The 27,982-nt window shown below is 31.3% G+C and overlaps 1 protein-coding gene across 4 annotated transcripts; it reads right to left on the bottom strand.

The window, feature by feature from the left end:
- Positions 1-274: 274 nt before the first annotated feature.
- Positions 275-27,827, bottom strand: LOC127698396 (protein phosphatase 1 regulatory subunit 36-like). 4 transcript variants are annotated; one of them, XM_052201852.1, is made up of 19 exons: positions 27,771-27,827; positions 20,055-20,143; positions 19,059-19,124; positions 18,492-18,622; positions 17,598-17,661; positions 16,887-16,991; positions 16,314-16,454; positions 15,841-15,883; positions 14,655-14,740; positions 13,860-13,915; positions 12,715-12,744; positions 11,947-12,061; positions 11,265-11,294; positions 10,607-10,696; positions 9,747-9,839; positions 8,188-8,292; positions 7,801-7,844; positions 3,695-3,751; positions 275-1,090 (listed from the first exon to the last, which is right to left on the bottom strand). In XM_052201852.1, the coding sequence occupies exons 2-19, from the start codon at positions 20,141-20,143 to the stop codon at positions 1,026-1,028; spliced, it is 1,410 nt and encodes a 469-aa protein (XP_052057812.1). In that variant the 5' UTR covers positions 27,771-27,827; the 3' UTR covers positions 275-1,025. The 4 variants fall into 4 exon arrangements, with proteins under 4 accessions (XP_052057812.1, XP_052057813.1, XP_052057810.1 ...); XM_052201853.1 differs by lacking the exons at positions 3,695-3,751; positions 27,771-27,827 and adding exons at positions 4,429-4,447; positions 24,061-24,223; XM_052201850.1 differs by lacking the exon at positions 27,771-27,827 and adding an exon at positions 24,061-24,223.
- Positions 27,828-27,982: the final 155 nt, after the last annotated feature.

The following is a 27,982-nucleotide window of genomic DNA, read 5'->3' as shown; positions in this document are numbered from 1 at the left end:
ACTTACAATGCAATTTTCTAAACAATTTCCATTTCTAAGGAACATAACTCCTGGAAAAATAATCCATCAGCACTTATTTTCGAATTTGTCTCAGACACTGCTGATAAAAACCTTCGATATAAATTTCATAACAATCCAACAAGAAATATATGCTTGAGAGCACTTACAATTCAATTTTCTATATAATCAATATTTCCAAGTGGCATAGTTTTGATCGGCACTGACTTTGGAAATTGGGACAATAATGCATAGGTCAACAAAATCAACACATTAACACTTCTTTTGTAATTTCTTTAAAAAAAAATCATTACAAATAACAGAAACATACATACATAGAACATAATAATGGATGGTAAACTATAAACAATATCACAATGAATAAAAATATGTAAAATACCGTTCTCTCTCATTCTATCACAAACCCTGTCATGGTATATCACGGGATTTGTGTATATATTTCAAAATCGTTCTATACAATGAAACCCTTTCTTGTCCAAAACACGAGAAAAGTTATATCACAGATGCTTGTTAAAAACTTACAATAAAATATATTTCTGTTGGCTACAATTATTTGTTCTATCCTATAATTGTTTTTTTATTTTTAGAAAACATTTAAACTACGCTTTGTTTGAAACAATATAAATGTTTGTTTAAAAAGGAATCAAGTAATACTGCTATACCCCTATATTAATGGTGAAAAAAAAAAGTTTCTAAAATTCTAAAAACATTGCTCTTTAGTCGATGACTGCATTGTAAAGCAAGTACCTCGAACATATATTATTATAACTTTAACTTTTCCTTCCATATCAACTTTTTTTTGTATAATTCTTAGGTAATCAATATTTTTGTGATATTATATTGACAAAAAATGAAAAAGAAATTACTTTACACTTCAAAAAAACATAAATGGAATATGTCAATTGATTAGCTTAAGGGCCATTTGCTAAGTCTCCCAATTCAAATATCAACTGTGAATTAATTATCCTGATTGGCAGGAAGAACTGTGCAATAAGACTTGTGGTTGGTTAAAAATCTTCAGCATCAGCTGTGGCAGTAGATATGGCTGTCTGTTGTCTACTGACCCTCTGATCTATAAAAAAAAAAGAAATGTATAACATTCAAAAATGTGTGTTCTTATTCTAATAAACCAGCATGAATGTAGGGAAATGTAGACAAAAAATATACTTTTCAAAACTTTATGGTAATACTTACGTAACTTAGAGATAATAAAATACTTTAGAATATAGTATATGTGCCATAAAATGTAAGAAACGCTGTGGTAAAATTCATACAGCATTTTACGTTGTTATGAATCAAAACAAATGAAAACCATTCCAAATGTTTAAAAAACAACAACAATAAAACCACTTAGCAATGTGAAGTTGTTACAACAATATTTTATAGCAAATTCAGATTTTTTTCAAAATAATATAGGATAATCAAAGCATTTCTCATTGATATTTGACATAAGAAATACTGATTTAAAAAAAGTATGACTTGATGATTGTGTCCATCAATAGCCAACAAGTATATTGGCAATGAAACCATCATATATAATCAAAAATGTTACTACAACTTTTTACACACAATTCAAAATAAATTTCCATGATAACAGTTCAGATTTTGGTAAAAGTAGTACCATGCATCTGAAAAAATAAAGAATTTTCTTTTCTTTGAACAAATGTGAAATAAAGCATGAATACTTAAGTATAACAAAATTTTTTTTTTAGTTAAACTGTTTATTTAGTGCTGTGTAAGTATGAAATAAATTATTTTAGAAGAGAAAATTATGCATGCTTGAGTTATGTATATTGTCTTATATCAAATTAATTTCAAATTAGTTACCTTACTAAGAAATAATTGTTATTTTGTAAAAAAAAATACATACCAAGAACTTAAGATGAAAAAAGATAAAGTTTTTTTTAGAGGTACATGCCTTAAAAGTAGTGTTTATAATCGATACAAAAAATCCAAGCTACTGTGGATTCATTTATTTGACGTGAATTGAGAAAAAATATTTTCGTGGATATTTTATTTCGTGGTTTTGTCAAAGTCTGCATGCAAGCCTAAAGAAATGTTGTACTTCACTGACTATTTAAATTTGATGTTTTTCTATACCCAAAGAATTATTATAAGGAATCCACAGTATTTTATATTCTACTATCTTACTTAGGGTATAAGAGCTATAAAATATTTTAAAAATTCGTATGGGTTCCGCGTACTTTTGCTGTTGTCTATGTTTTCAGTGTGATAGGGGAATGCACATAATAGATTTACAGTCAATGAAATAAAATGTTTGAAATGTATGAAAAAAGTTATGCTTGTAAAAAATGAATACAGTATGCAATCAAATCTATAGATTGTCTGGAAGACAAAAGTCACAGGCTCAACAAAAATGGGGAAAAAATTATTAAAAATTTTCCTCTAAATACTATCTTTTGATTGTAAGAAGCTTCTGTCCAAGTTTGGTAAAAATCCAGGATGGTTTATTAATCTAATAAATGTTTTAAAAACTTTAACTGCAGACTGTATGTAATGTTAACTGGAAGAAAAACTTAGTCCATTAATAAGTAATATACGGAAAACAGGAAATAAATTTTTACAAAATGTCCTTCTAGATACTAGCTTTTGATCATAAACAAGCTTCTGTCCAAGTTTGGTACAAATCCAGGATAGTTTAAGAAAGTTATTAAAATTTTTAAAACTTTAACCACAGAGTGAATGTAATGTTAACTGGCAAAAAAAACTAAGTCCATTTATAAGTAAAATACAGAAAAACAGGATTTTTTTTTTACAAAATTTACTTCTGGATACTATCTTATGATCATAAACAAGCTTCTGTACAAGTTTGGTAGAAATCCAGGATATTTTAAGAAAGTTATTAAAATTTTAAAAACCTTAACCACAGAGTGAACATTTGTGGACCCAGCCGCCTACGGAATGTAGGATCCCTATGTCTCGCTTTTGCGACAAAAGTCGCAGGCTCGACAATAAAAACTTAACAACATAACAGTCCATTACCAAGGACTTATACACCTGCTTCTGTAAAAAATCTCAATGCAGCTGGTATAGAATAGAATATCCTGTCCATGCAAATCTTGATTTTTAATCTTACAATGACACTAGTTTTACCAATATCCAATAACTAAATCTGGAGATCCAAGAGGGGAAAAAACAGCAAAAAACCCTAATCCAGATTCTTTACCACATGTTTTAATCTCCACATATTGGTTTAACATCGTGCACAGTTTTAAGTAGTGCCTGAAATGCATGACTGTATTTTGAGTTGCAGACATGGTCAAGCTTGGTCTAAACCCCCAAATTTTATTTGTCAGGGTGTATAATATCAAAATAAGAAGATGTGTTATGACTGTAAATGAAACAACTACCCACCAATGTCCAAAGATGTGGATGTAAGCAACCATAGGATACATACAGCCTTCAACAATCATGGTCTCCTTTGGTTGTTTGTGGGAGAAAAATGAAATGCCAATCAACATCTGATTGCATATGAATTAGTATTACAATTTCTATGCAATGTTAAAAAGCAAGTACATTTATGTTTTAAATTAAAATTATTATAGTTAATATTCAAATAGTCAGTTCAGCTACTTTTGGAATAATTTCAAAATTAGTGTATTCTCGAGATAACTTGAACTATTAGTTTGTTGTTCCATACTTGCCGTTCACTTACATTGGCCTGGCCTGTGTGATATTCTACTTAGTGTTTGTTTCCGAGCTACTACACGCCCTATGAAGCACAATATATATATATGGAACCTTATACTACAAATAATAAGTACATTTGTTCTGAACATATTGTACCTTATACCTTTTTTTAATTGCAATAATTGATAATGTTAAAATTAACCAAAAATTGTTTATCTGGTATGATTATTTTGGAGATGATAACTTATACATAAGTATTGGTATTGGTTATAAAATTTATTTAAATTTTTTTTTATTTTAAATAAAAGGATATAACTTTTGTGAGTTTTATATGCTAATGAGACAATGATTCAAAGACATAAATAATCCAAAGACATCTAGAGGTAAACAATAGATAGGTGTCTATCCAATATGCCAAGCCCTTAATCACTCTGTATTGTTTGGTGGTTTCTCTTTTAAATTTCTTTCTTTTGATTTCATTTTGATATTTTTTAAAAGTCTTATTCTTTTCGTGTCATAAATCAATGGCATGCAAATTATGCATTGCAACATTAATATGCAGCACTAACAAATCATAAGCATCAAACATTTTTCAGTGTGCTTCATGGTGCAAGTGGAAATGTCACGTCAGCTAAAAAAAATATAAACACACATCATTTTCTGAATAGGTGCCGACCATCTATGAAACATGCAGATTCATATATTTTTGAGACACACTAAAATGAGTGCTTTTGACCCATGCAGATTTTCAAACCTTACTGAATGCCTTATAAACTTTCTGAAATAAAAATTATTTGTTAAGTTTGAATTTATTCTTACTATGAAAATCATCTCTACAATACAAATTCTTAAGACTAATTTCCGTTCATTGACTTGAATTATATAATTTTCTGGTTTAAAGGTTTTTAAAAAATTCATTCATAACTACCTTTTTAATCTTTTTACAGTCTGCATGATATTTAACAGATATACTTTTTTTTACCATTTTTCCATAATGCCTGTGCAGGCAAAGAATACTATCCCATTGCTATTAATAACTCAATTTTGAATTGATGTATCACATACTAATAACAATATGTTAATAAGTGGTTTCTAAAAGTAGAAAGGTTCTAAAATAGCCCTTTCAAAATCAATACTGAAAAAAATCAAAGAGTATTTATGTAGGTATCTTTCTTTGTGTATAAGTAACTTTGGCATGGGACTCAATTAAATTAACGCTCGAGGTTAAAAACTAGAATTAAATCCAAAATACCACTTCATACTTTCTGATTCAATATCTGCATTTCAATGGCAACTACTTTCTGCATTAAAAAATTGTAAAAAAATAAAATATGAATTTGAAAATGCCAGAGGACTGAAATTGAGATTTTTTTAAATGTGGATTTTATTGTTATACAATTTTTGACAGCATAACTGTATGCTTTTTTTAGGGACCTTTGATGCACCATTAAACTTAATAGAAAAAATCATATCAAAATAAAAAAAAAACTAGAGGCTCTCAAGAGCCTGTGTCGTTCACCTGACTCTACTTTGGTTTTAGAAATCATGTAAAGATAGATAAAAATCATAACAGATACCCAAATAATGATTGAGGCCAAATTTGGATTAATATTGGTCCCGTTATTTAATAAAATATCCTGGTGGCCATCTTGAACAGTAAATCGGCATTAAAGTAGCCACACTTGGTCAGCACTTCATAAGGAATATTCATGCCATGTTTGGTTTCATTCTATTCAGTGGTACTCTAAAAGAAGACATTTGTATGTATTTCCCATAGGGTCCTATGTTAAACTAAGCCCCCCCCCCCCCCCACCCCCCTAGCGGCCATCTTGGACGATGGATCGACTGCAAAGTAACAACACTTGGTCAGCACCTCATAAGGAACATTCATGCCATGTTTGGTTCCATTCCATTCACTGGTTCTCTAAAAGAAGACAATTGTATGTATTTCCCATAGGGTCCTATGTTAAACTAAGTCCCCCGCTGTCAGCCATCTTGGATGATGGACTGACTGCAAAGTAACAACACTTGGTCAGCACCTCATTAGGAACATTCATGCCATGTTTGGTTTCATTCCATTCAGTGGTTCTCTAAAAGAAGACATTTGTATGTATTTCCCAAAGGGTCCTATGTTAAACTAAGTCCCCCGCTGTCAGCCATCTTGGATGATGGACTGACTGCAAAGTAACAACACTTTGTCAGCACCTCATTAGGAACATTCATGCCATGTTTGGTTTCATTCTATTCAGTGGTTCTCTAAAAGAAGACATTTGTATGTATTTCCCATAGGGTCCAATGTTAAACTAAGTCCCCCGCTGGCGGCCATCTTGGATGATGGATCGGCTGCAAAGAAACAACACTTGGTCAACACCTCATAAGGAACATTCATGCCATGTTTGGTTCCATTCCATTCAGAGGTTCTCTAAAAGAAGACATTTTGTATGTTTTTCCCGTAGGGCCCTATGTTAAACTAAGTCCCCCACTGGCAGCCATCTTGGATGATGGATCGGCTGCAAAGTAACAACACTTGGTCAGCACCTTATAAGGAACATTCATGCCATGTTTGGTTTCATTCCATTCACTGGTTCTCTAAAAGAAGACATTTGTATGTATTTCCCATAGGGTCCAATGTTAAACTAAGTCCCCCGCTGTCGGCCATCCTGGATGATGGACCGACTGCAAAGTTACAACACTTGGTCAGCACCTTATAAGGAACAATCATGCCATGTTTTGTTTCATTCCATTCAGTGGTTCTCTAAAAGAAGACATTTGTATGTATTTCCTATAGGGTCCTATGTTAAACTAAGTCCCCCGCTGGCGGCCATCTTGGATGATGGACCGACTGCAAAGTAACAACACTTGGTCAACATCTCATAAGGAACATTCATGCAATGTTTGGTTCCATTCCATTTATTCGTTCTCTAAAAGAAGTCATTTTTATGTATTTCCCATACGGTCCTATGTTTAACTAAGTCCCCCGCTGGAGGCCATCTTGGATGATGGATCGGCTACAAAGTAACAACACTTGGTCAGCATCTCATAAGGAACATTCATGCCATGTTTGGTTTCATTCCATTCAGTGGTTCTCTAAATGAAGACATTTGTATGTATTTCCCGTAGGGTCCTATGTTAAACTAAGTCCCCCGCTGGCGGCCATCTTGGATGATGGATAGGCTACAAAGTAACAACACTTGGTCAGAACCTCATAAGGAACATTCATGCCATGTTTGGTTTCATTCCATTCACTAGTTCTCTAAAAGAAGACATTTGTATGTATTTCCCATAGGGTCCTATGTTAAACTAAGTCCCCCGCTGGCGGCCATCCTGGATGATGGACCGCCTGCAAAGTAACAACACTTGGTCAGCATCTCATAAGGAACATTCATGCCATGTTTGGTTCCATTCCATTCAGTGGTTCTCTAAAAGAAGACATTTTTATGTATTTCCCATAGGGTCCTATGTTAAACTAAGTCCCCCGCTGGCGGCCATCTTGGATGATGGATCGGCTGCAAAGAAACAACACTTGGTCAGCACCTCATAAGGAACATTCATGCCATGTTTGTTTCATTCCATTCAGTGGTTCTCTAAAAGAAGACATTTGTATGTATTTCCCATAGGGTCCTATGTTAAACTAAGTTCCTCAATGGCGGCCATCTTGGATGATGGATCGGCTACAAAGTAACAACACATGGTCAGCACCTCATAAGGAACATTCATGCCATGTTTGGTTTCATTCCATACAGTGGTTCTCTAAAAGAAGTCATTTGTATGCATTTCCCATAGGGTCCTATGTTAAACTAAGTCCCCCGCTGGCGGCCATCTTGGATGATGGATCGGCTACAAAGTAACAACATTTGGTCAGCACCTCATAAGGAACATGCATGCCATGTTTGGTTTCATTCCATTCAGTGGTTCTCTAGAAGAAGTTCAAAATGTAAAAAGTTAACGCCGACGACGGACGACGCCGGACGACGGACGCCAAGTGATGAGAAAAGCTCACTTGGCCCTTCGGGCCAGGTGAGCTAAAAACAGTAAAAAGGGCTTAAACTACACATTCCAGCAGAGCTCCTCTATAATTCGTAATAGTTTTAAGAGAACTCTGAACATAATAGTTCCAGAAAATATACAAACCTGGTGGAGGTGATGGCTCTGCTTCTTTAGTTTCTGGTTGTGTTCTAAAAAGAAAAATAATAAACGACTTGTATCATCATTTAAAACACTCAATATTTTTTTCCATTGATGCCGCAACAATGAAATCATTCAGTTGACAATTAAGTGACTTTAGTAAAGTTTAGAACTTGTCTATGGTTTCTAGGAAATAATGGTGTTATTATTGGTTTTTTTTAATGGTTTATAAACAGAACATAACACATCCTTTTCAATATTGTTCAGGGCTGATATGGAGATTGCATTTTGATTTTCTAATATGTTAAAGGTAAATTTTTAGTTGATTAAAATGGAGTCAAATTCCTTGGTATAATGCAGTGTGCAACCATTACATAAATTGCCAATAAAAACCTTTTTGAACCGTCCTCCTCATTTTCTTCATCTTCATTTTCTCCACCAACAGGCATCAGTTTATCTGCACTGTATAAATTCTTTGGATCTCCTATGATACCCACTCTGTAACAGTAAATATCTTCATTCAATATACTTTCCCATATTTTGTAAAATTGATAAACACATTTTGATAAAAAAAAAATACATATTTATCTTTCAATATTCATTCATTATTCTTATAAATAAAAAGCAGACTTTATTTTACCAAATAAATAGGATTGAGACAATAATTAATGTCCTTAAAAAGAAATAAATCAAGAGAAATAACAATGCTTTGATCTTATATCTTATTTTAAAATAAACTGTTGACACAGAGATATGTCTTGCCTGTTGGCATAAAATTCAGAAAAAGACAATCTGATGGACAGCAACATTGCTAATCAATTCAAAATCGCTGGACCAACTAGTGGATAGGGGCTCGAAATGGTTGACAAACTGAGATGTACAGACAGCAACGTAACTTTATAGAAAATATTGTCTATTGTAAGTAGTTCCTATCAAACTAACTTAATCAGAAAACTTAACATTGAAAAATGTTAATTGATTGAAAGTCACTGGACCATGACCTAGGGGGCAGGGCCTTGAAATAGTCGTCAAACTACTGATAGTTAAGCAACTTTATAGAAAATATCATTGATCTATCGCAAGTAGTTCATATCAAACTAACATAAGCAGAAAACTTATCATTGAAAATTGCTAATTAATTGAAATTCACTGAACCATGGCCTAGGAGGCAGGGCCTCAAACAAGTCATCAAACCGATAGTTTAAACAGTATTTTATTCAAATAAATTTAATTGGAATGGGCAACAGGCAAAGCCTATGTAAGCCCTCTCAATAAAACTGATATGTACTGATAGCACTGCAACTTCACACAAAATATCATTGATCTATCATCAGTAGTTCAAGGACTATCAATCTAACTTAAGCAGAAAACTTAACATTTAAAATTGCTAATTAATTCAATCACTAGACCATGGCCTAGGGAGCAGGGCCTCAAAATAGTCGTCAAACTGATAGTAATGCAACTTCATACAAAATATCATTGATCTATCACAAGTAGTTCCTATCAAACTAACTTAAGCAGAAAACTTAACAATTGTTGACGCCGTTGCCATCAAAGCAATCCCTATGTCTCATTTTCCGGTACTTTCATCGCAGGCAAGACAAAAACTACAAAAAGGGAATAACCATTCTACATAATTCCTCAATTCTCAATCATACCACTAATCTTCTTCATACTATGTTTTATTTTATAAAAATTTCTAACTTAGTACTCCATTCCATCCATTTCCTGTAAAATGCTTATATGTGTTGATGGACATACAGAATTTCACAAGTCTGTCTCAATGTTTTTAAATCTGTATGTATTTAAAATAGAAGTTTCTAACCCCAAATAATTTTTTTCCATATAAATTGTAAACAAATGTAACACCTTTGTCTTCCTTAAATTTACTGCTTTCATTGTTATTATCAATCATAACTATATATATCAGACAAAGTAAGTGTGATACTAACTTAAAAGTCTTCTTTTCAATGATTTGATCAAGAGTATTGTCTTCTGAGTCCATTTCCTCTTCACCTTCCTCTCTTCCTATTTTTGATAAGGAACTGAAATAATGAATATTTATTAAAACATTGTAATAATGAAATATGACTGAATATATTCAATAAAACATTATATTATGAAGATACATGACATATATGACAGAATCCTAAAACACTTCAGACTGCATTAAAAAAAAGTCACATGACATGGATGCACTTCAAATGTTTTCAACAAACAATGGCTTGTTATTTCTACATAAATTCTATCTAAATGGTAATAATTTAATTTTGGATGTAACACGTCTTCTGATTGGCTGAAAGTGTTTTGTATATCAGCTCATAGACATAATTTTGTCATGTGACCGTGATGTTACCAACATTTTTTTCAAAATTTACTACTTAAAAATGGAATTAAGAATTAAATATTATAAGGAATGACTGTAAAATCTTTTCTGTCTATTCGAAATAACCTAAAAAAATGTGGTGCACACTTTTAAATAACCCGCGTAACGCAGGTTATTCAGTGTGCACCACATTTTTGATGTAATTTCTTCATAGACAGAAAAAATATTAAAGTCATTCCTAAATGAAATAAACATTTGGTCACCAAGATAATATGGCTTTTCAAAAAAAATTGTTTTCAACAACAGTATTTGAAGGCACTTTTTCTTACTTCAGGAAACAACTTTATTTATTAGATTTTATCCCATTTATACTTAAATTTTCTAAATTATCAGACCACAAAATTTTTTTAAATATTTGTGTATTAGAAGACCCCCAATAAGCTTTATTTTGTTTCAGCTCTTGGAATATTTTATATAATTACTTACTTGGGAGATAATGGTCTTGATCGTCTAAACAGCCACTCAGAATTTTCACTTGCAGATGGTAAAACTGCAACTAAAGCTGGAGATCTTTGACTGCAAAAAAATAATTTACTAAAACAATTATTTCTAAAAATGGTAACCGGTATTGATTTCTATAACCTTCAATGATGTGTTAAATCACGTCTGCTTTTATCTGGCAGTTAATGACATCAAACTCAAAAATTGATTCTTGTTAATAGTCATGATCTAGATACTAAGAGGTCAACAATACATAGTTTTCACTACAGGGACTAAAATTATGGGTTTTTCTTTTTTAAACTCATGGTATTGTAACTACTGATAATCTGAAATTCAGAGTTCTACTATAAACATAAGAAGATGTGATATGATTGCCAATGAGACAACTCTCCACCAGAGACCAAATGACATACAAGTTAACAACTATAGGTCACCGTAATGAGGATACGATAGAACATATTAGTTTTGGCTTTTGTACACATTAAATCATTTTGAACTTATTATTTTGTCTGATATATGCCAATTTATACCTAAAAGTTTAAAAGAAATTGTAAGGACCATGTCTGGTTATATGTCTTTTATATTAAATAGGTTCAAAGGCAGCAAGTGATATTAGATTTCTGTTGTTGATCTCAATACTTACTGAATAATTGACTTTATTGCCGGCCGTCTCCTGAAAAATGTAAAAAAGAAGATCAGTAAAATTTTATACTATTGTATTCTATTACTATTAATTATTCTCTACTGTATGTTATACTACCTGAATTACTATAACTTTAATATAAATAAGTGGGATTTAAAACTATCATTTATATCCACAGGAACATTGTCTATGTGTGAACTCCATTAACCTACAAACCAGTAAATTAAGTATTATTAAAAGTCCAAGTTGGCATTCGGGCAATAATTCTATTTTACCCAGTAAAATTAATCTTTAGAGGCTAATAGCGTATGAACATATGAAAAATCTAATCAATTTCTGGAATTGAACATCACATTGACTGCACATTGAAACAATAAGGCACCCGTATCATAACATTTCACAGGTACACTGCCCAATTCTGATATCAGGTCCAAAAGATCAAGTCAGTTATGGGCACTTTGTTCTCAAAAGATGTATAAGTTCTTAGTTTGTAAGCCTACTTTTGCAAATGACCATATGGTAAATGTTCATGTGAATCTAAAAATCTATAGCATCTAGTTATGAAAAATTGTTGAAGTAAAATTATCTGTATCCATATATATATATATATAAGAATATGGTCAAACTAAAATGAAAAGTTGAAAGACATGGAATTTATGTTCCAAAATAACCGATTACTCACGGATGATTCCGTCTGTATTCAGCAGCATTGAATTTGAACACTTCTTGTAAATCTGAGATTCCTTTCCTTTCTTTAAGTGGTACCTCTATTTCTCTAAATTCCTTCAAAGCTTTCTCTTAAAAAGTAAGAAAATATATGAAGCTTAAAGGTATGATATTTATCCTTACTCCTTTACTTGCTAATTTTTATCAAAAATGATTTTTTGGCAAACGTGGCAGTACTATATAAAGAGGCATAACTCTTTGACTTTATATTGGAGAAATGTTTAATACAAAGTTAGTTCCTTCCCCTGTTGTTATCTGATTTCAGAAGGCGCTTCAATTGCAGATTGAAAGTGGCAGGAAAATTTGGGAACTGAAATTATGATAACTGATTTCTATAATAATTATTTTTAAATAATTTTAAAATTGACATATTTTAAGTAAGGCACATGCATACTTTTACTTTGTTTTACAAGATGTAAGTGTAATATTCAAATGTAACCCCATCCTTGATTGGTGAATGGAAGCCTGTGTTGACAAAAATATCATTTATCAATTGCATATATTGAAAGCACTATCACACTTTGTAGGTTACTTTCATTTTGTTGTTTACTAACTGTTCATCATTTGCATCATGGTGTCGGCCATGCAAAGCTTATTACCTTTATTGGTATAACCAATCAGCAGGATCAGATATTCAATTTAACCAATATATAGAAAACTAGTAATAAAATGGAAAAAAAAGTCCTACTGTAAACAGAAAATACAAAATTCTTATATCACTTACTTATTAACATGCTTGACCTCTGGTCTTTCGCTGAAAAAAAAACCAAATTGTTATTATTATAGAAGTATGTAAATTAAAACACAACCTAACTAATCCATAAAAAATACCAAAATTCAACTATTACCGTATAGTGGGTTAATTTCGTGGATGTAAAATTTCGCGATTAAGGGGCAACAAAGTATACTAAAAATTTTTACGGTTTTTTATTTTGGTGGATTCTTAAATCCCAATTAAATATTTTTGCGGATTACTGAAATTATTGCAGTTAAAATATTGTAAAACTTGACAAACAAGTGTCTATTGTTATTATTAATTGATATTTTTTTTAACCTGAATGTCTTATTTATGAATCATATTTTAATTCAGTTAATCAATAGAATATCGGTTAATTAGATATTTGTCACAGGTATACAAACTTCTTGTAAATTTTACGGTTGTTTAGTTACGAAATTGACTGGACCTTTGATGTACTTCTTTTATGGTTATACAATTATCAAGAGTGACTTACAACTCTTATTTTATTTGACACTAATTTTTAAGGGTAAACACAACTGACAGTCACTTTATAAATGTATAATGCCATTATTGACCTGCCGACCGGAAAAAAAGATCGTTTACAAAACGCTTTAGCTATTAGAAAGTACCGAATGTCTGCATAAATTTTCAAAGATTTTTTTTCGCGATTTTCATTTAACCTCCAAAATAAGAGAAAATTAACACCCTGCGAAAAAAAACCTGCTATACAGTATTCAAAATAAAATCTGGATTAAATCTTTGTATAACTAAGTTGTCCAAAACTTAAGTCAATTAATATCAATGCAATGATATATTAATTGTCTAGGATATCCAGTTTTCCTACCCAAGGTTGGTGGTTTTCTCTAGGTACTCCCTATTCCTCCACCAATAAATAATGACAGCCACTATATAGCCAAGTGGTGTTAAATACCAACAATCAATCAATCACCTCATGAAAATGTACATAAATTTAATTAGGTCAAATAAAAAACCTTAACAAGAGCTTAATCAAGACAGTGCTATTTAAAAAAAACTTATCTAAGAAAACTCACATATTTTATAAGATTTTTTCCAAGACAATTTAGCTACAAAATGAAAAACTGAAGCACAATATCATAGCAAAAACTTACGATCTGGTGTCTGTTTAACTCTAATAGCTGGATTAAATGTATCTGACCGCAACATTCTGCAAGAAATAAAAAGACAAATATTTTTAAAAAAATAGACACTAATCTCTTTATATACTATCAAACTTCAAAAGATTTTACTTACATGGTTTATGTATGAAACCGGCAAGGCTTTCAAAGAGAATTTTTGTTATCCTTGAATGCAAAAAATAGTCAATATCTCTAACGTATACATCTGATCTATAAAATCATTAGAATTCAAATGATGCTGAAACACAAAATTAAGATCCTCAGGAATAATATATCTATTATGAATATTTTGTGGAAGATAATGATTTGGTTGTTATAACAGCATTTTTTTAATTTTAACTTAGTTGAAAATAGTATATTTAAAAAAAAATATATATATCCTGCTTTCTTCCTACTTAAGACAGTAACTAATTGAATGTTTCATTTAAATGTGAACTACAGAAAGTTTGTTTATGGGAAACCCCTTTATATTTATCTGATGAACAAGCAAGTAGGAGATGCACAGCTACACAGTGAATGAAATAATTCTGTCAGATGTTGTTCCATCCCTTTGTAAACTGTAAAAGATGTTGCACTAATTCTCTTTTGACATAACCAGACAAAAGGACGAAAAACAAAGTTTTCTCATATAATCCAGGAGAGTCATAATAAAACTAAGAATAATTACCAGTATGGAGGAGAAAACTTAGAATACAAATACAAATTCAAATATATATTATTTAGAAAATAATGTGACAGAAATTGAATACGCAATTATAATAAATTTACCTTCCAATTTCCTTTCTAATCACGTCTTGAGGTAGTTTTCGTTTGAATGTGATATAGACAACAAAAAGGCAAAATTTATATAAAACCTAAAAAATTAAACATATATCATATAGTCTATTTTATATCAATACAAGTAATACTCTATCTTTGTTACATAAGTAAAACATAAGAATAAAAGAAACATCCTCTGTAGGATGGATCATTTATTTGTGTGTTGAATAATTCTTAATTTTTGCAGGTGTATTACAACTTTTCACTAGTCCTTCAGTATCAACAAAAAATTAACCTGATTTTATAATTTACATTTAAAAAAGTCATTCAAGATTTTGTCAATGTGATAAAATCCAAATAAAGCTAATGACAAAAAGATCTTCATATATCGTCAATTAGCTTTTCTTTGAACTTTTTTCATCCCTTAAAACTTAGTGAAAACATTGACCGCATGGAAAATGCGTATTGCAACTATAAATTTGGTGATCACTTAATACTTCAAAATATTGCTACCAAATTCTGTGAACCATCTAATTTTCATGAGCAATTTATTTACATGACTTTTGCAAATAGAAAAATAATACAAATATTAATCATTACAAATATGTTAAACTTGGATCTTATATCATACGACTACATCAACAAAGTTAGCATTTATAAATGTAACTTGCTGTGAAGTCAGCTAGAAAGGGCAAATTGTGATAATGTATCTGTATCTGTAAAAAATAGAAGAATGTGTCTGAGGACGAAATGGGACGTACAGAAAGATGGAAGGATGGAAAGACAGAATGACAGAAAGATGGAAGGACAGAAAGACAGAATGAAGGAAAGACGGAAGGACGGAAAGACGGAAGGATGGACAGTCAAGGGTAACACTTATTGCCCCCATTGTCTATGGTGGGGGCATAAAAATGAGTTGGTATACAGTATTGCACTTTTTTCAAAGTAATCAACATTTTGAAAAAAGTCTGTGTTAATGTTTAAATGAAATTTGAACAAACTCATTGCTTACATTTTTTAAAACACTGGTATGCAACAGGGACAACTGCTTCTTGAAAAACAAAACACAGAAATGGTTCTTAAAAAAAATTTTGGAAGCAGCAGAAATATACACCATTTTGGTGAAAAAAGGACTTAATATAGATTTTAAAGGCAGAATATGTTAACATAACCAGTATTTAAGTTAAACTATTACCTCAAAAACATGTCTATCCCGTAAAGTAGCTGACACCCTTGATCTGAAAAAAAATTCATGTATGCATAAAAACTGGAAAACTCATGAGAACACTAGACATTTGTTGCCCTTCAAATTAAATATGAACAAAACAGATTAATATTAATCACAATTTTATTAACTTCAGAATAGCTTTCTGTAGATGTTTGAAAATTGATATCATAAGGATCTTTTTTGGGTTTTAGCAAAAATAAGCAAATTTCAGAAATGAAAACCATTTTTTTTACAGCATTCTGATAATCATAAAATATACTTCCTCTAAAAATATTTTTTTTAGCTGAGAATAGTGCTCTATATTATTTTGTTATTAATTTATCTAGATTAATGAAATGTTCTAGAGTATGAGTTATCTTAAAACCTGTAGAATTTTCCAAAGAAATTAAATTTACAAACTGAAGTCAAATTTTTCCATTGTTTGCAAAGTGTGAACCTACTTTCCACATGACATGTGATGTTCAGATTCCATCCCTAATCCTAGCACCATTATTCCATGTGACTGACCAAGCATTTTCTGAGCAATGTTAAGCTTCTCACATGCAGCTTCAAATTCTTCTCTTTCCTTTATACTTGGTTCTCTGGAAAATATGGAATGGTTGATACTTGGATTGATGTTTAACAGACAGCTGGCAATATGTTGGTATATTTAGAAATTTTAGGTAAATGTAATTTGAAGGTTTAAAATCGATTGACTGATCTGTGTGATGCCTCTCCTAGACAGTGATTAAGAGTGATCTCTTTCCCTAGTCACATCTAACACAGTTTGAGCTATGTTGTGATGAGACCTTAGTAAAATTAGTGATTAAGAGTTAACTCCCCTATAATTACTATTTGAAAACCTTAACGTACATTGTAATAAGACATACCTTGGAAAAGTTAGTGATTTAAAGAGCTGTCCTATTCATTTTTAACATAAAGCCATCAATGTGGTAACGTTTGTGATTAAGAGTTATAAATCATTATTTAACCTGCATGATAATAAGACAAACCTTCGTATAGTAACGACTTACATATATCCAGCTATGTTATTAATCTTTTCTTCTCTCTCAAGCTTATCAATAAAGCAGTGGAAGTAAATCAACAGATGCATCAGAAAATTATCAAATTCTTCAGCACTGCAATAAAAAGAAATCAATTCATGTCTACAGATCAAAACATTATACCGGTAACCATAGCAAATCAGTAGTTATAGTAATTAGCTTTAAAATTTTCAGTTTTGTGGTTAAAATAATAAAATATATGGTCATTCTTAAAAATGAGTTTATTTACCCTACATTATTTACACAGGTAGGGCCTTTTTTTAAATCAGAAAAATGTTGGACAACTTTAATCTCAATAGACTATCTAGACATTTGTTTACTCACTTTTACTGATAGCGAGTACAAAAATGTAGATACCACTTACATTTTTTTTCCTGTGGTAGCAATGGGAAATTTGACTAACAAATGAAATAAAAGTCTTAAAATAGTAACATCTACCTATGTTTCACATAATTACATTCCCAACAATTTATAGATATAGATGAAAAGGGGAACAACTGCAGTTTGTTTATACAAGAAGTTATCATGAACAAATAAATTCAATTAACTTTCATTTTTGCAAACACACTAAGATGAGGAAGACAGCATGTTTGATGAGAGACAGATCATTTGATAGGAGAAACAGAGCATTTAATGAGGAGAGACAAAGTGTTTAGTATAAGTATAATTCCTACTACTTACTGGAATATGCCATCAAATGTGACAGGAACATTTTCTCCCTCCAACAGTGACCCATGTGCTACCTCTGAAAAACATGGAACTCAATAATTATTATATATTTCAACTGAAATGTTCATTTCTTAATTTAAGTAGCTTCAAATATACAATTCTTTGTATGCATATACATTTTCTTTGGCATAATGATACAATTAAATGAACTTTATGGCGGTAGAGCTAACAACTCAACAACAGATTTTATATAAAGAAATCCTATCTAATTGACTCAATTTTCAGATAATATTATTTTGTGTGCATTTTATTTATGATTGCTCATACCAGAACAAGATATATGAAATAAGTTAATACAATTTTTTCCATTAGATAGCAGCAAAAGTCTGAATTACATTCCCTTTTTGTTGACAAGATATTAAGTAAAAGAAGAATTTCCTGAATTTACTGATATTTAGCCCTATCACTAAAGCGACAGAAGCCTTTGAAATCAAAAAGCAAATAAACTGGAAATAAAAAAGTCATTTCATTTTTTAGATTATGACAGTAAAAACACTACAGGATGTTTCTTCTTGTAAAAACTAAATTCAAGTCTCTATTTAGTCTACCTGGAGATGTATCACTTATCAACTGCCTGAGACTCTTATTGGTAGTCAAGGTCATTAGTACATGTAATTGCCTTGTCAACGATTATTTATTCCATCTAACAGAAGTTCCCCTGGAAACTTTGTTATAAACAATGCCATAATAACTGTTCCTGTTGGAACAAATATTCTATACCCTTTATTCCGTAAGGAACAAATACTGTAATATTTGTTCCAGTGGAAATAATATTACAGAATATTTCTTCCACTTGGAACTTCTATTTCATGACACCCTCAGTCAGCATCACAGAAATCTACAAACCTTTTACATCATCAAGTGTGACAATATCATGTTCACTGGAGCTTTTCTTAGGAGGACGTGGTGACTTAGGATGGTTGCCTCTTTGACTTTTCCCTCTAAGACCATGCGATTTAGCCACACTAGATGTAACTCTATAATGACAATTAAGATAAAAACACATAACTGAAAAATTTAAATTCAAATCATAAAATTGATATTGCTAACAAAATATATCAACATAAAAAGCTTAACAAAATGATCCATCAAATTTGGCTTCCAGTCAACTGGAGAGGGTTTCTTTTTGCATTAACATTTAAGATTGGATGACTTTTTCATTCATTTTCATAAATATCAATTATTTTACATTACAACTCAGTTTAAAAGCACTCTAAAACAGTTAAGTAGAATAGGTAAATATGTTGGGCACTAAATAAGACTTTGAAAAAGAAACCCTTAAAGATAATTCAGGTCAAGTTCCGTCGGAAATGGCTCATAGGTTTCAAAGAAAATTATTTTCTTTTGACAAAGTAAAATAAAAGAGTGATAGCAGTAGCAAATTGTTAAGTTCCGTGTAAAATATATGCATACCTTTCATTTCTTTTATTGCTTTCTTTAGCTCGCCTGTTCTTATTCTTATCTGCATTTGGATTATTACTGAAAAATATATGTATATTGCAAGTCAGCACTATATCAAGTCATAATTCTTTTTTTTTTGTTTTTTGTTTTTAATTTTTAGCAATATTTAAGCAGAATTCTAAGATTTTATATTCCTATCTTATTCTGAGCAGGTGAATATAAAGGTAAGGTGGCTGCCCTGGCAATACCATTTTCAATGTAAAATGTAGATTTAGCCATTCAGGTCAAATACACAAAAAAGTCAAATATCAATTGTGGGAAAATAAATTCTGTTATAAGAATTCACTTTGAAAGTACAGTATATAACTTCAATTTTTTTTTATTACAATGTTGTTTTTAATATAACTAATTACATATTCCTAACACAAATAATGATAATATTAATTAGTATAATCAGTATAATTTTAATGTCTGCAGCAACTTCACATAAACAAATATGTTTAACATGTTCACTTGCAGCAGATGTCATGGTGTGTGTGTGGACAATAAAACTGTTTTCTGCTCTTTGGTCAGGTTGTTGTCTCTTTGACACATTCCCCATTTCCATTCTCAATTTAAAAAAATGCTTTTTAAATATTGTAAAAAAAAACATTATTTTTAAACTTTATTCTGTAAAACAAATATATCTGTAATATAGCAAAACTCTATCATTAGTTAGATATAAGAAGATGTGGTATCATATGAGTGCCAATGAGACAACTCTCCATCCAAGTCAAAATTTAAAAAAAGTATTTGCCTATTTAATTATAGAATAACTAATCAAAGAATACAATTATAAAAAATATTCAAAATTGCTTTTTTATCCTTGGCAAAATTACAAAACTGTATTTAAAAAATATACATGTATATTAATGTACATCATCATAATTCCACCATAAAAGACATCTGCTTATTGATACATGCGCATGTTTAAGTGTTATGTAATTTTCACTAAAGTATCTCAAATACCTGACAAATTCTAAAACAGGTATTTCATCTTTACGCTCTGGAATTTTGAACTCAAATCTACCACTAGATGGAGTGGATGGCATAGTCATCTGTATAAAAAGTAAAATGTGCATTACAATGGATATAAAGATTTGTCTTTCAATCATCAACATTTTAACTATTATTCTAATTCTGTATTAAAAAAACAAAGTAAATTGTTACTTACAAAATTGTAGTCAGTGTCACAATTTGAACACGTTTCATAATGAATAAAAGGTGACAGGGGCAGATCCACCCGTTTTTAAAAGAGGGGGTTCCAACCCAGGATATAAAGGGGGGGAGGGTTCCAACCATATGTCCCCATTCAAAAGCATTGATTGTCAAATAAAAAAAGGGGGGGGGTTCTAACCCCCTGGATCTGCCACTGGGTGATATGGCCACGGTTAACGGTTTATAAGTATTTATGGAAAATTTTGACATTGAAAAGGTTTAAAATAATTAGTAGATATAGGATTTACTGGAAAAATACTATAGATAATAATGCAAATGATAAAAACAGAAAAAGCTACATTTTAAAAAAAAGGTGGATATAAAAGAATGGATAGAGATAAACAAATTTGTGGTTAGTGTAAAAATATGCAGGTTGAAGACGAGTTTCATTTTTTTATGGCATGCACTGCATATGAACAGGAAAGAAATTTTATTCTTGAGGAAGCATGTATTCAATGTAAAAATTTCCCTTATATTTTTAAGTATGGACAGTTTATTTGATGATGTCCAGTGAGTCTGAAAATTTAAATATATCAGTGTCAAGATTTATTAGTACTTGTTTTGAAATAAGAGTAAATTTCTTTCCAGTAACTAGATATACATGTAGTTTATGTTCTATATATCAATAAAGGTTACTATTCTGTTTATTTTTTATACACCATTTGTATGGATTATTAGTTATTTATTCATTTGTTTAAATGTAACATATCTTAAAATTACTGTTTAATTGATACTATATATGTACATGTATATATGCTTGGAAACAGGCAGCCCCTTAATTGATTTGATTTAATAAAGTATTTGTACAATTTGTATATATGAATGAGACAGCAACAATTAACAAAAAAAACACAAGGTAGAATAAAAACATTTTAAATTGGAATATACCTGCATGCAACTCACGCCAACTGTGAAAAAATATATGCAAAACTTAACACAGAAATATGGCTCCCCTCTTTTGATTTAAAATATGTGCAATATGAAAAGAAAATTCTTAGAAGTTCCACAGAACTCTTAATCTCTGCCGCTACTGCTGTTGACATTGAAAATGAAATGTAGACTGCCAGAAAAAAAATAGCCCACATAATTTAAACTGTAGAAAAAAAAATGATGAAAAAGAAAAATCTAAATTTTGCTCAGTTCTACATTATGAAGATGATCCACAAAGGTTTGTCAGAGTTATTGAAGTTTTTAAATCTTGAACCAAAGAATTCCTAAATGTTGGCTGCAACATGGCAGTCAATGGAAATAACTCCAAAAACTCAAAATACTTCATATCAAAAACTATCTAAACCCTAACGTGAGGGTACCCAAATTGCACCTATTTTGACAGTTTTTTCACCTACGTTTGTTTATGATCCAGACAAAAGTGTCCATTCTGTGTTTATTTTGTAGATGTATTCTTATTTACTATATAGTTCCACCAATTTAATTTTGAATCCCTATTTAATCATAGAAAAATGGGTTTGAACCGACCTCCAAACGATCCATTATTCTGTGAGGAGTACCCAAATTGCATCCATGCTTATATTCATATCCTTAAAAATCAAATAAAAGATGTTTTGTTTTATTTCTTCAAATATTTAAAACAATTTGACATAAGTCCATGCTAACTATTTATTTCTTAAGAAATGGATGCTAGTAACATATTTTATTTGCTCATTTTTAAAAGATGACTTTTTGTGGCGACGTTTCCGTAGATTTTACTTTTTCCTGTGAACACTTCATCTGTTGATATTTACTGTGAATGTTTTGCGAATATCTAAATATATTTACCTATTTGAAAGACGTGCATGATCATGATGATGTCAAATAATATAAAAATACAAATTGTTTAGTCCCTAAGAAAACTTGTAAGATTTTTACTGCTATTTTTGCTTAATAAGTGCAATTTGGGTACTGTGACGTTAGTGCTCATAAGTCTGATCATTTCGTTAACATTTTGTTGAACAGACTTCCTAAGCAAACAATATTTCACCAGAAATTATGCTGGGAATTTCTTTGCAATAAATGTTTATATGTATAAATCTGCTATTAACGGGGTAATCTAAAGTATTCTAAAGGTTTGCTGACTTTGTCCCCATTCACAGGCATACATGTGATGGACTGTGAAACTAAGATCAGGAGTTTGGGAAATTTTGGTCAGGAGATTAGGACTCAGAACAGGAGGTTTTTAATCGACATAAATTCTGTCGTAAATGTAACCGTGTGCTGTAGAAATTGTCTGTTAAAGTGTGTTTTCTTCAACTTTCCATCCGAATGTATTATGTTTATAGTACCCTTGTACTTATAAATTTTCTCTATCTTTTTAAACTTTCAACTGGTTCAATCTAACATTCTTCTTTTTTACTATGTTCTTTAAATTTTTTAGGTCACATCTTTTTTACCATTTTTCATTGCAATCAGAACATTTGCTTATCTATCTGCAAGTAGATCTTTTAATTTTATCTTTATGCAAGTAGATTTTTAATGCATAAGTAACACACAAATGGAAGTTTTTAACGACCTTGACTGGATATACATCCCTCGCACGGTCGGCTCGGTGCCCGAAGGCGTTTGGTGAGCGTTTAAATAATTTTGTGCCATCGGTCAGGAACAGGTGGTGGACGCCATTTTGGTAGGCCGCCATCTTGGTTTTGTGAGTTGTTTTGGTTTTTCTTTTGTTGACTATTTTGTTGTTATGTCTTCACAACGGCTGCTTTCAGGGCCAGATTGGTCAGCTTGGCAGCCCGCTAACCTTGATGATGGAGTACTGGTAGATGAGTCTCGGATGTAGTATTAACCATGACAGTAACACATTATGGGTCATAGTTATTATATAAATTTCAATTTAAGCCTTGAAAGGAAGTATAGAACCCTCAAATAATTTTCAAATTATTATTTTTTTATTTGTCCTAATACATTTAAAATCATTTAATTACCATCCTTTTATGATTATTTGTTCAATTTATATTTTATTTATATTCTTTTAAAAATTTACATTATTTAAAGGAAAGTAACTTAAAACAGGATAAATCAAGGGAAGTAACCCAACATTCATTTTAAATACACAAAGTTTTATTACACAACGGCAGTTAGCCTGAGGTAAAAATCGTTGATTACCAGTATGTTTGACACCCAAGGTGACAAGTGAAGCCATATAATTATGCATGTTAATTGATTTACAGGTCAAATATAACTTCAGGTAATGTCAGTTACACCAGATATGTTGGGCTGAAATTTTTCATTCATGAAATATTTCATACACGGGATTTTTTTGTCTTCAACGGGAGGTCGGGAGGAGACCCCTGAAAACGGGATTATTGTACTCCCGTCGGGAGGTTCACATGTATGCACAGGAAACACCTGCCTCATATTATGATTAGGGGCAGTTCACACATTCAAAAAATCTCATTTCTTGCAAATAAAAATTATATTCAAGTAAAGGTATTTTCAAATTTTTCAACTTAGTTGGGAATATGTTCTAATTAAGGAGGGTAGGAATGCCTTTTATCATCGAGCGTCAACATCTGTTTTTCGCTCCTGTTAGCGTCAAATGAGCCTTAATTTTTTTTATTGTCCTTCATCAAATCTCAGTATGTAGCTACTGTCAGCATCAAATGGAGTAAAATGTTTATTGTTAATGTTATTTTAACAAATATATTACCGTCATTCGTCATATGGGGTACCCCATTACTACCCTCATGAAGTACATATATAAATTTCGATGTGAATAAGATTTTAAATTTAATCCACAGCCAGTTAATGAGATTCTTACTGGATCAACTCTTTCTGCTTTAAAGATCGACTTTGTCATTTTTCCTTTGATTGAAACAGATGCCATATTTATATTATTGTTTGTGAACCGCTCTGAAGCGAAGATACGAAGAGCTATTTAAATTAAATTCAGGGCTTGTCCTCCATTTTGAAGCTATCCAATAGCAACAACACAAGGGAAGTAATTTCGATATTTTTAAACAAGGGGAAATAACTATGCACAAAAAGGTCTAACAACTTACCGAAAGAAGTGATTACAATAGAGTACACGGGTGTCATTCGGTTTATGTTTATCGAGAAAAAAGATCGCAAAAGAATACCTAACGGTGGTCAAGTATTACGATTGGATCGTGAAAGCTCTGGTATAGGATCATGAATTCAATCTTATCGAGAACACATATGCAAGGTCAATTACTAATCTAATATAATGAATTATACGGACAAATCAGTTTACAAAAAAATAAAACTGTCTGTCAAAATGGTTCAACATAGTGATCAGTGTCTGAGAAAAATCAAGGTTTAAAAGTAAACCGTTCTTACAAAACTACAAAAGGCAGATTGCTCCTCGACATTTCAATGACAATAAATATGTAAATTAACAAACAAGATTGTTTTTCATAATTCGAATGACTAAACAACTTTTCTTTGAAAAATGTCATTCCATTTAATGATTCAAATGGTTCTTACAGTTATTTTGTTTAAGCATAATCAGAAATTTTGCAAAAAATGGAAATATTTACAAAAAAATGATTTTTTGGATCGTGAAAGATCGTGTACCGCTTTTTGAAGATCGTGAACAGGATCGTGAAAGATCTGATGCTACGAAAACGTTCAACTCATTATCTAATTATATGGTAATTTCTATTTTTAATTGGTATAGCAAATATTGGATTTGCATGACTCATTCCGGTTCTCTTTTGTTGGTGAAAAGGGCTATAATCGTTCAATGCCATTGGATCTGATTATCTTATAATACCAAACCGACTATAGGTGCCTTATAGCAATATTAGTCCTATTTTCCGTCCTTCATAAGCGTTTTGATTTCTTATACAAATTTAAGATTGAGAATAGAGCCTAATCGGCTAAATTACAGTTCAACCTGGGGATCATGCACAATCGATCGCGAGGTACGTTGATTGGTAATTTCCCCACTAAGTTGGTAAAATGACGTATAGCTATTGTGAACAGACTGATCGAACAATCGAGTATAAATAACGTTATCTTGGTAACTTTTTAGTTTATGTTAGCGCAGCCACGAAATAAACAATAAATTAGCCAATATTGTCGTTCGATGTACGCATGAACGATACTCCTTATAACCGAAGGTAACATCCCTTACACAAAAAAAAAACCACGTACCCATGCATATATTTCCAGGGCGGATGCATTAAGCATTACAGATGCATAATTGTATACTTTTACTAGTGGTAAAAGAAATATTGTTTTCTTATTATTAAGTCTGGTCCGGCGCGGGACGTTTGCACTTTTTGACAGGACATTTGCACTTTTTGACAGGACATTTGCACTTTTTAAATGGACATTTGCACTATTTGAAAAAAGGACATTTACTCTTTTTCAATAGGACATTTGCGCTTTCTCAACATAACATGAAAATCATTTAATATAAAAAAAACCCACACAAAACGTTCATACATTTATATTCAGCTAAAAGCATCAACCTTTCCCCATCATGCTTGTGTCAAATGAATACGACAACACTCCAAGAGAGTTGATGGGAGTAAATTCCTTATAACAACCATATGACTCTTTCTAATATTCAACAGGTACAGCAGGTGGTTTAAAAATAAAATTTCAGTCTTCACAAATTGAAACAATCTTAGATAAACTATGATGGTACAGTTCCTCGGACAATCCATGCAACAGAATAACCACAAGAGGAATATAGTTTCCAATTTTAATGCACCGAGAAGGAAGCTAATCGAAGAATTTCGATCAAGATTTAATTGTTCCAACCATAAAAGTTTCGTTTTCTCTATCGCTTACCGAGAAACCGGTGCAATTACACTTGCGCGCATTACCGTTACATTTGCGCGCAAAAAAATCATTACGTTTGCGCACAGCTTTTGATTACATTTGCGCGCATTCTTTTAGAGGTAAATTCAGGTAAATAAGGTAGAATATGCTTATTTATTTATTCAACTATTATTTTCGAGCAGGATAAGTCCGTCTAATTACGCACACGCACTTAGTCCTGGAACAATATACAGATAAAAATGCAGAAAATAGTAAATCTAAAGATTAAAAGTACTAATTTCACACGTCTTAACATGCTAAAAAAATACGTAGTACGCTTGAATTCTGCTGGATGCCCAAAGACGTGGAGGCAAACGGGAATCCGGTGAAATATCTTTGCAATTATTTACGATGTTCGGATGAACTTTCAAAGAATATGTGAACATCTTTCCATGACTTTGGTAAATTTTCTCAAGATTACAGGTATACAACTATTATAGGTAAAAAGCGCAAATGTCTTGTCAATTTTGTTCAGGTGTATCAACGTTAAAAGCGCAAATGTCCTTTAGGTTACAGGTAAAAAAAAAGCACAAACGTCCTGCGTCTGTCTGGTCACGCATTGTCTTTCACGATCGAGATAATGCGTTGCCCGATCTTTCACGATCAATTTTAATGAAAAATCAATAAAAATTCAGTGTTTTTAAAAACAAAATGTACGGTTTCAAGGGAAAAAAAACTTTAATTTAACTGTATAATCTGTCACACCAAAGATTAAGTTTCAAATATATCATTATATATTGGAATGTAGTCATTATAGGTACAAAACGGGTTCTTTTTTTAATGAATCCCATAGACTTGTGTTGCACCTTTTGTGTTTTCTCATAAAGTACTGCATATTTTATTCATCTTATTGCACAGTATTATCAAGAAAGTTGAATCCTTTTGACAGACATAATTTTTTTGGGGGGATTTGTTCCGCGTTTTGAAAATACAACATATTTTTCACAGATTTTGAAGTAGAATTTCAATTAATTACATTCACGATCCGATCGCAATGCTTGACCACCGTTAGGTATTCTTTCACGATCATTTCTCTCGATATACCGATTGACAGCCGTGGAGTATCTACGGCCCGGAATGGGGAAAGTGTTTCCCAGTCTATATCAGAATGAAGGCATTTTTATGGTAAATGAACACACAGTTTCGTCAGCAGTTTTTTTTGCGAGTACAAATACGATGAAATGAAATATGGAAATGATTTGTTGGTACATGTATTGTGCTACCAGTAAAGCAGGATTTTAATAATCAAGTTATATAAATACCTTATAGGTTATCATGTAGTTCGAGGTTGCTCTGAGCGATCTCGGATTAGTTATGATAGCACATTATTATTCATATATTTTTTCCGTTTTGAATAATTATTCCAGCATAAGTGGCAGTATTTTTGAGAGTCTTTCGAAAATTATATATAAATTGGTGAAGTGAATATGAAAATACGTTTATAGCGGTCAAATATCACACAATTTTCTTTCCTATTGTATATTGTTTTTATTCGTATAAAAGAAAGACATAAAGCTGTGGAATTTACTAAATCATTCGAAATTTGTATACCAGCCATAGCCTAAACATAAAACGAAAATTACGCCTAAAAATAACATGAAGTGAAATAAAGTATTATTAATATGTAAATGTTCATAAACCTCACCTTTTTTCGAGATTTTTTTAATTTATACTCACCGTGCTAGTGGTTCCTAACCGAATACATTCTATACGACTCTATTATACGACAGTGTGGCAGTTTTTAATGTAAATAATGATATCTTTTTTGCTATCTACTAGACAGATCTTATCTTATTGTTAGATAAATTAGGGTTTAAAAGATTTGTTTCTTGTATATTATTAAGACATACGTTATTTCTTATTCTTCATGTTACAATGCCATTTAGTGA

This window comes from Mytilus californianus, unplaced genomic scaffold, assembly GCF_021869535.1.
Source record: "Mytilus californianus isolate M0D057914Y unplaced genomic scaffold, xbMytCali1.0.p SCAF_4, whole genome shotgun sequence".
Classification (NCBI taxonomy): Eukaryota; Metazoa; Mollusca; class Bivalvia; order Mytilida; family Mytilidae; genus Mytilus; species Mytilus californianus.
This window is presented reverse-complemented; position numbering and strand designations above follow the sequence as displayed.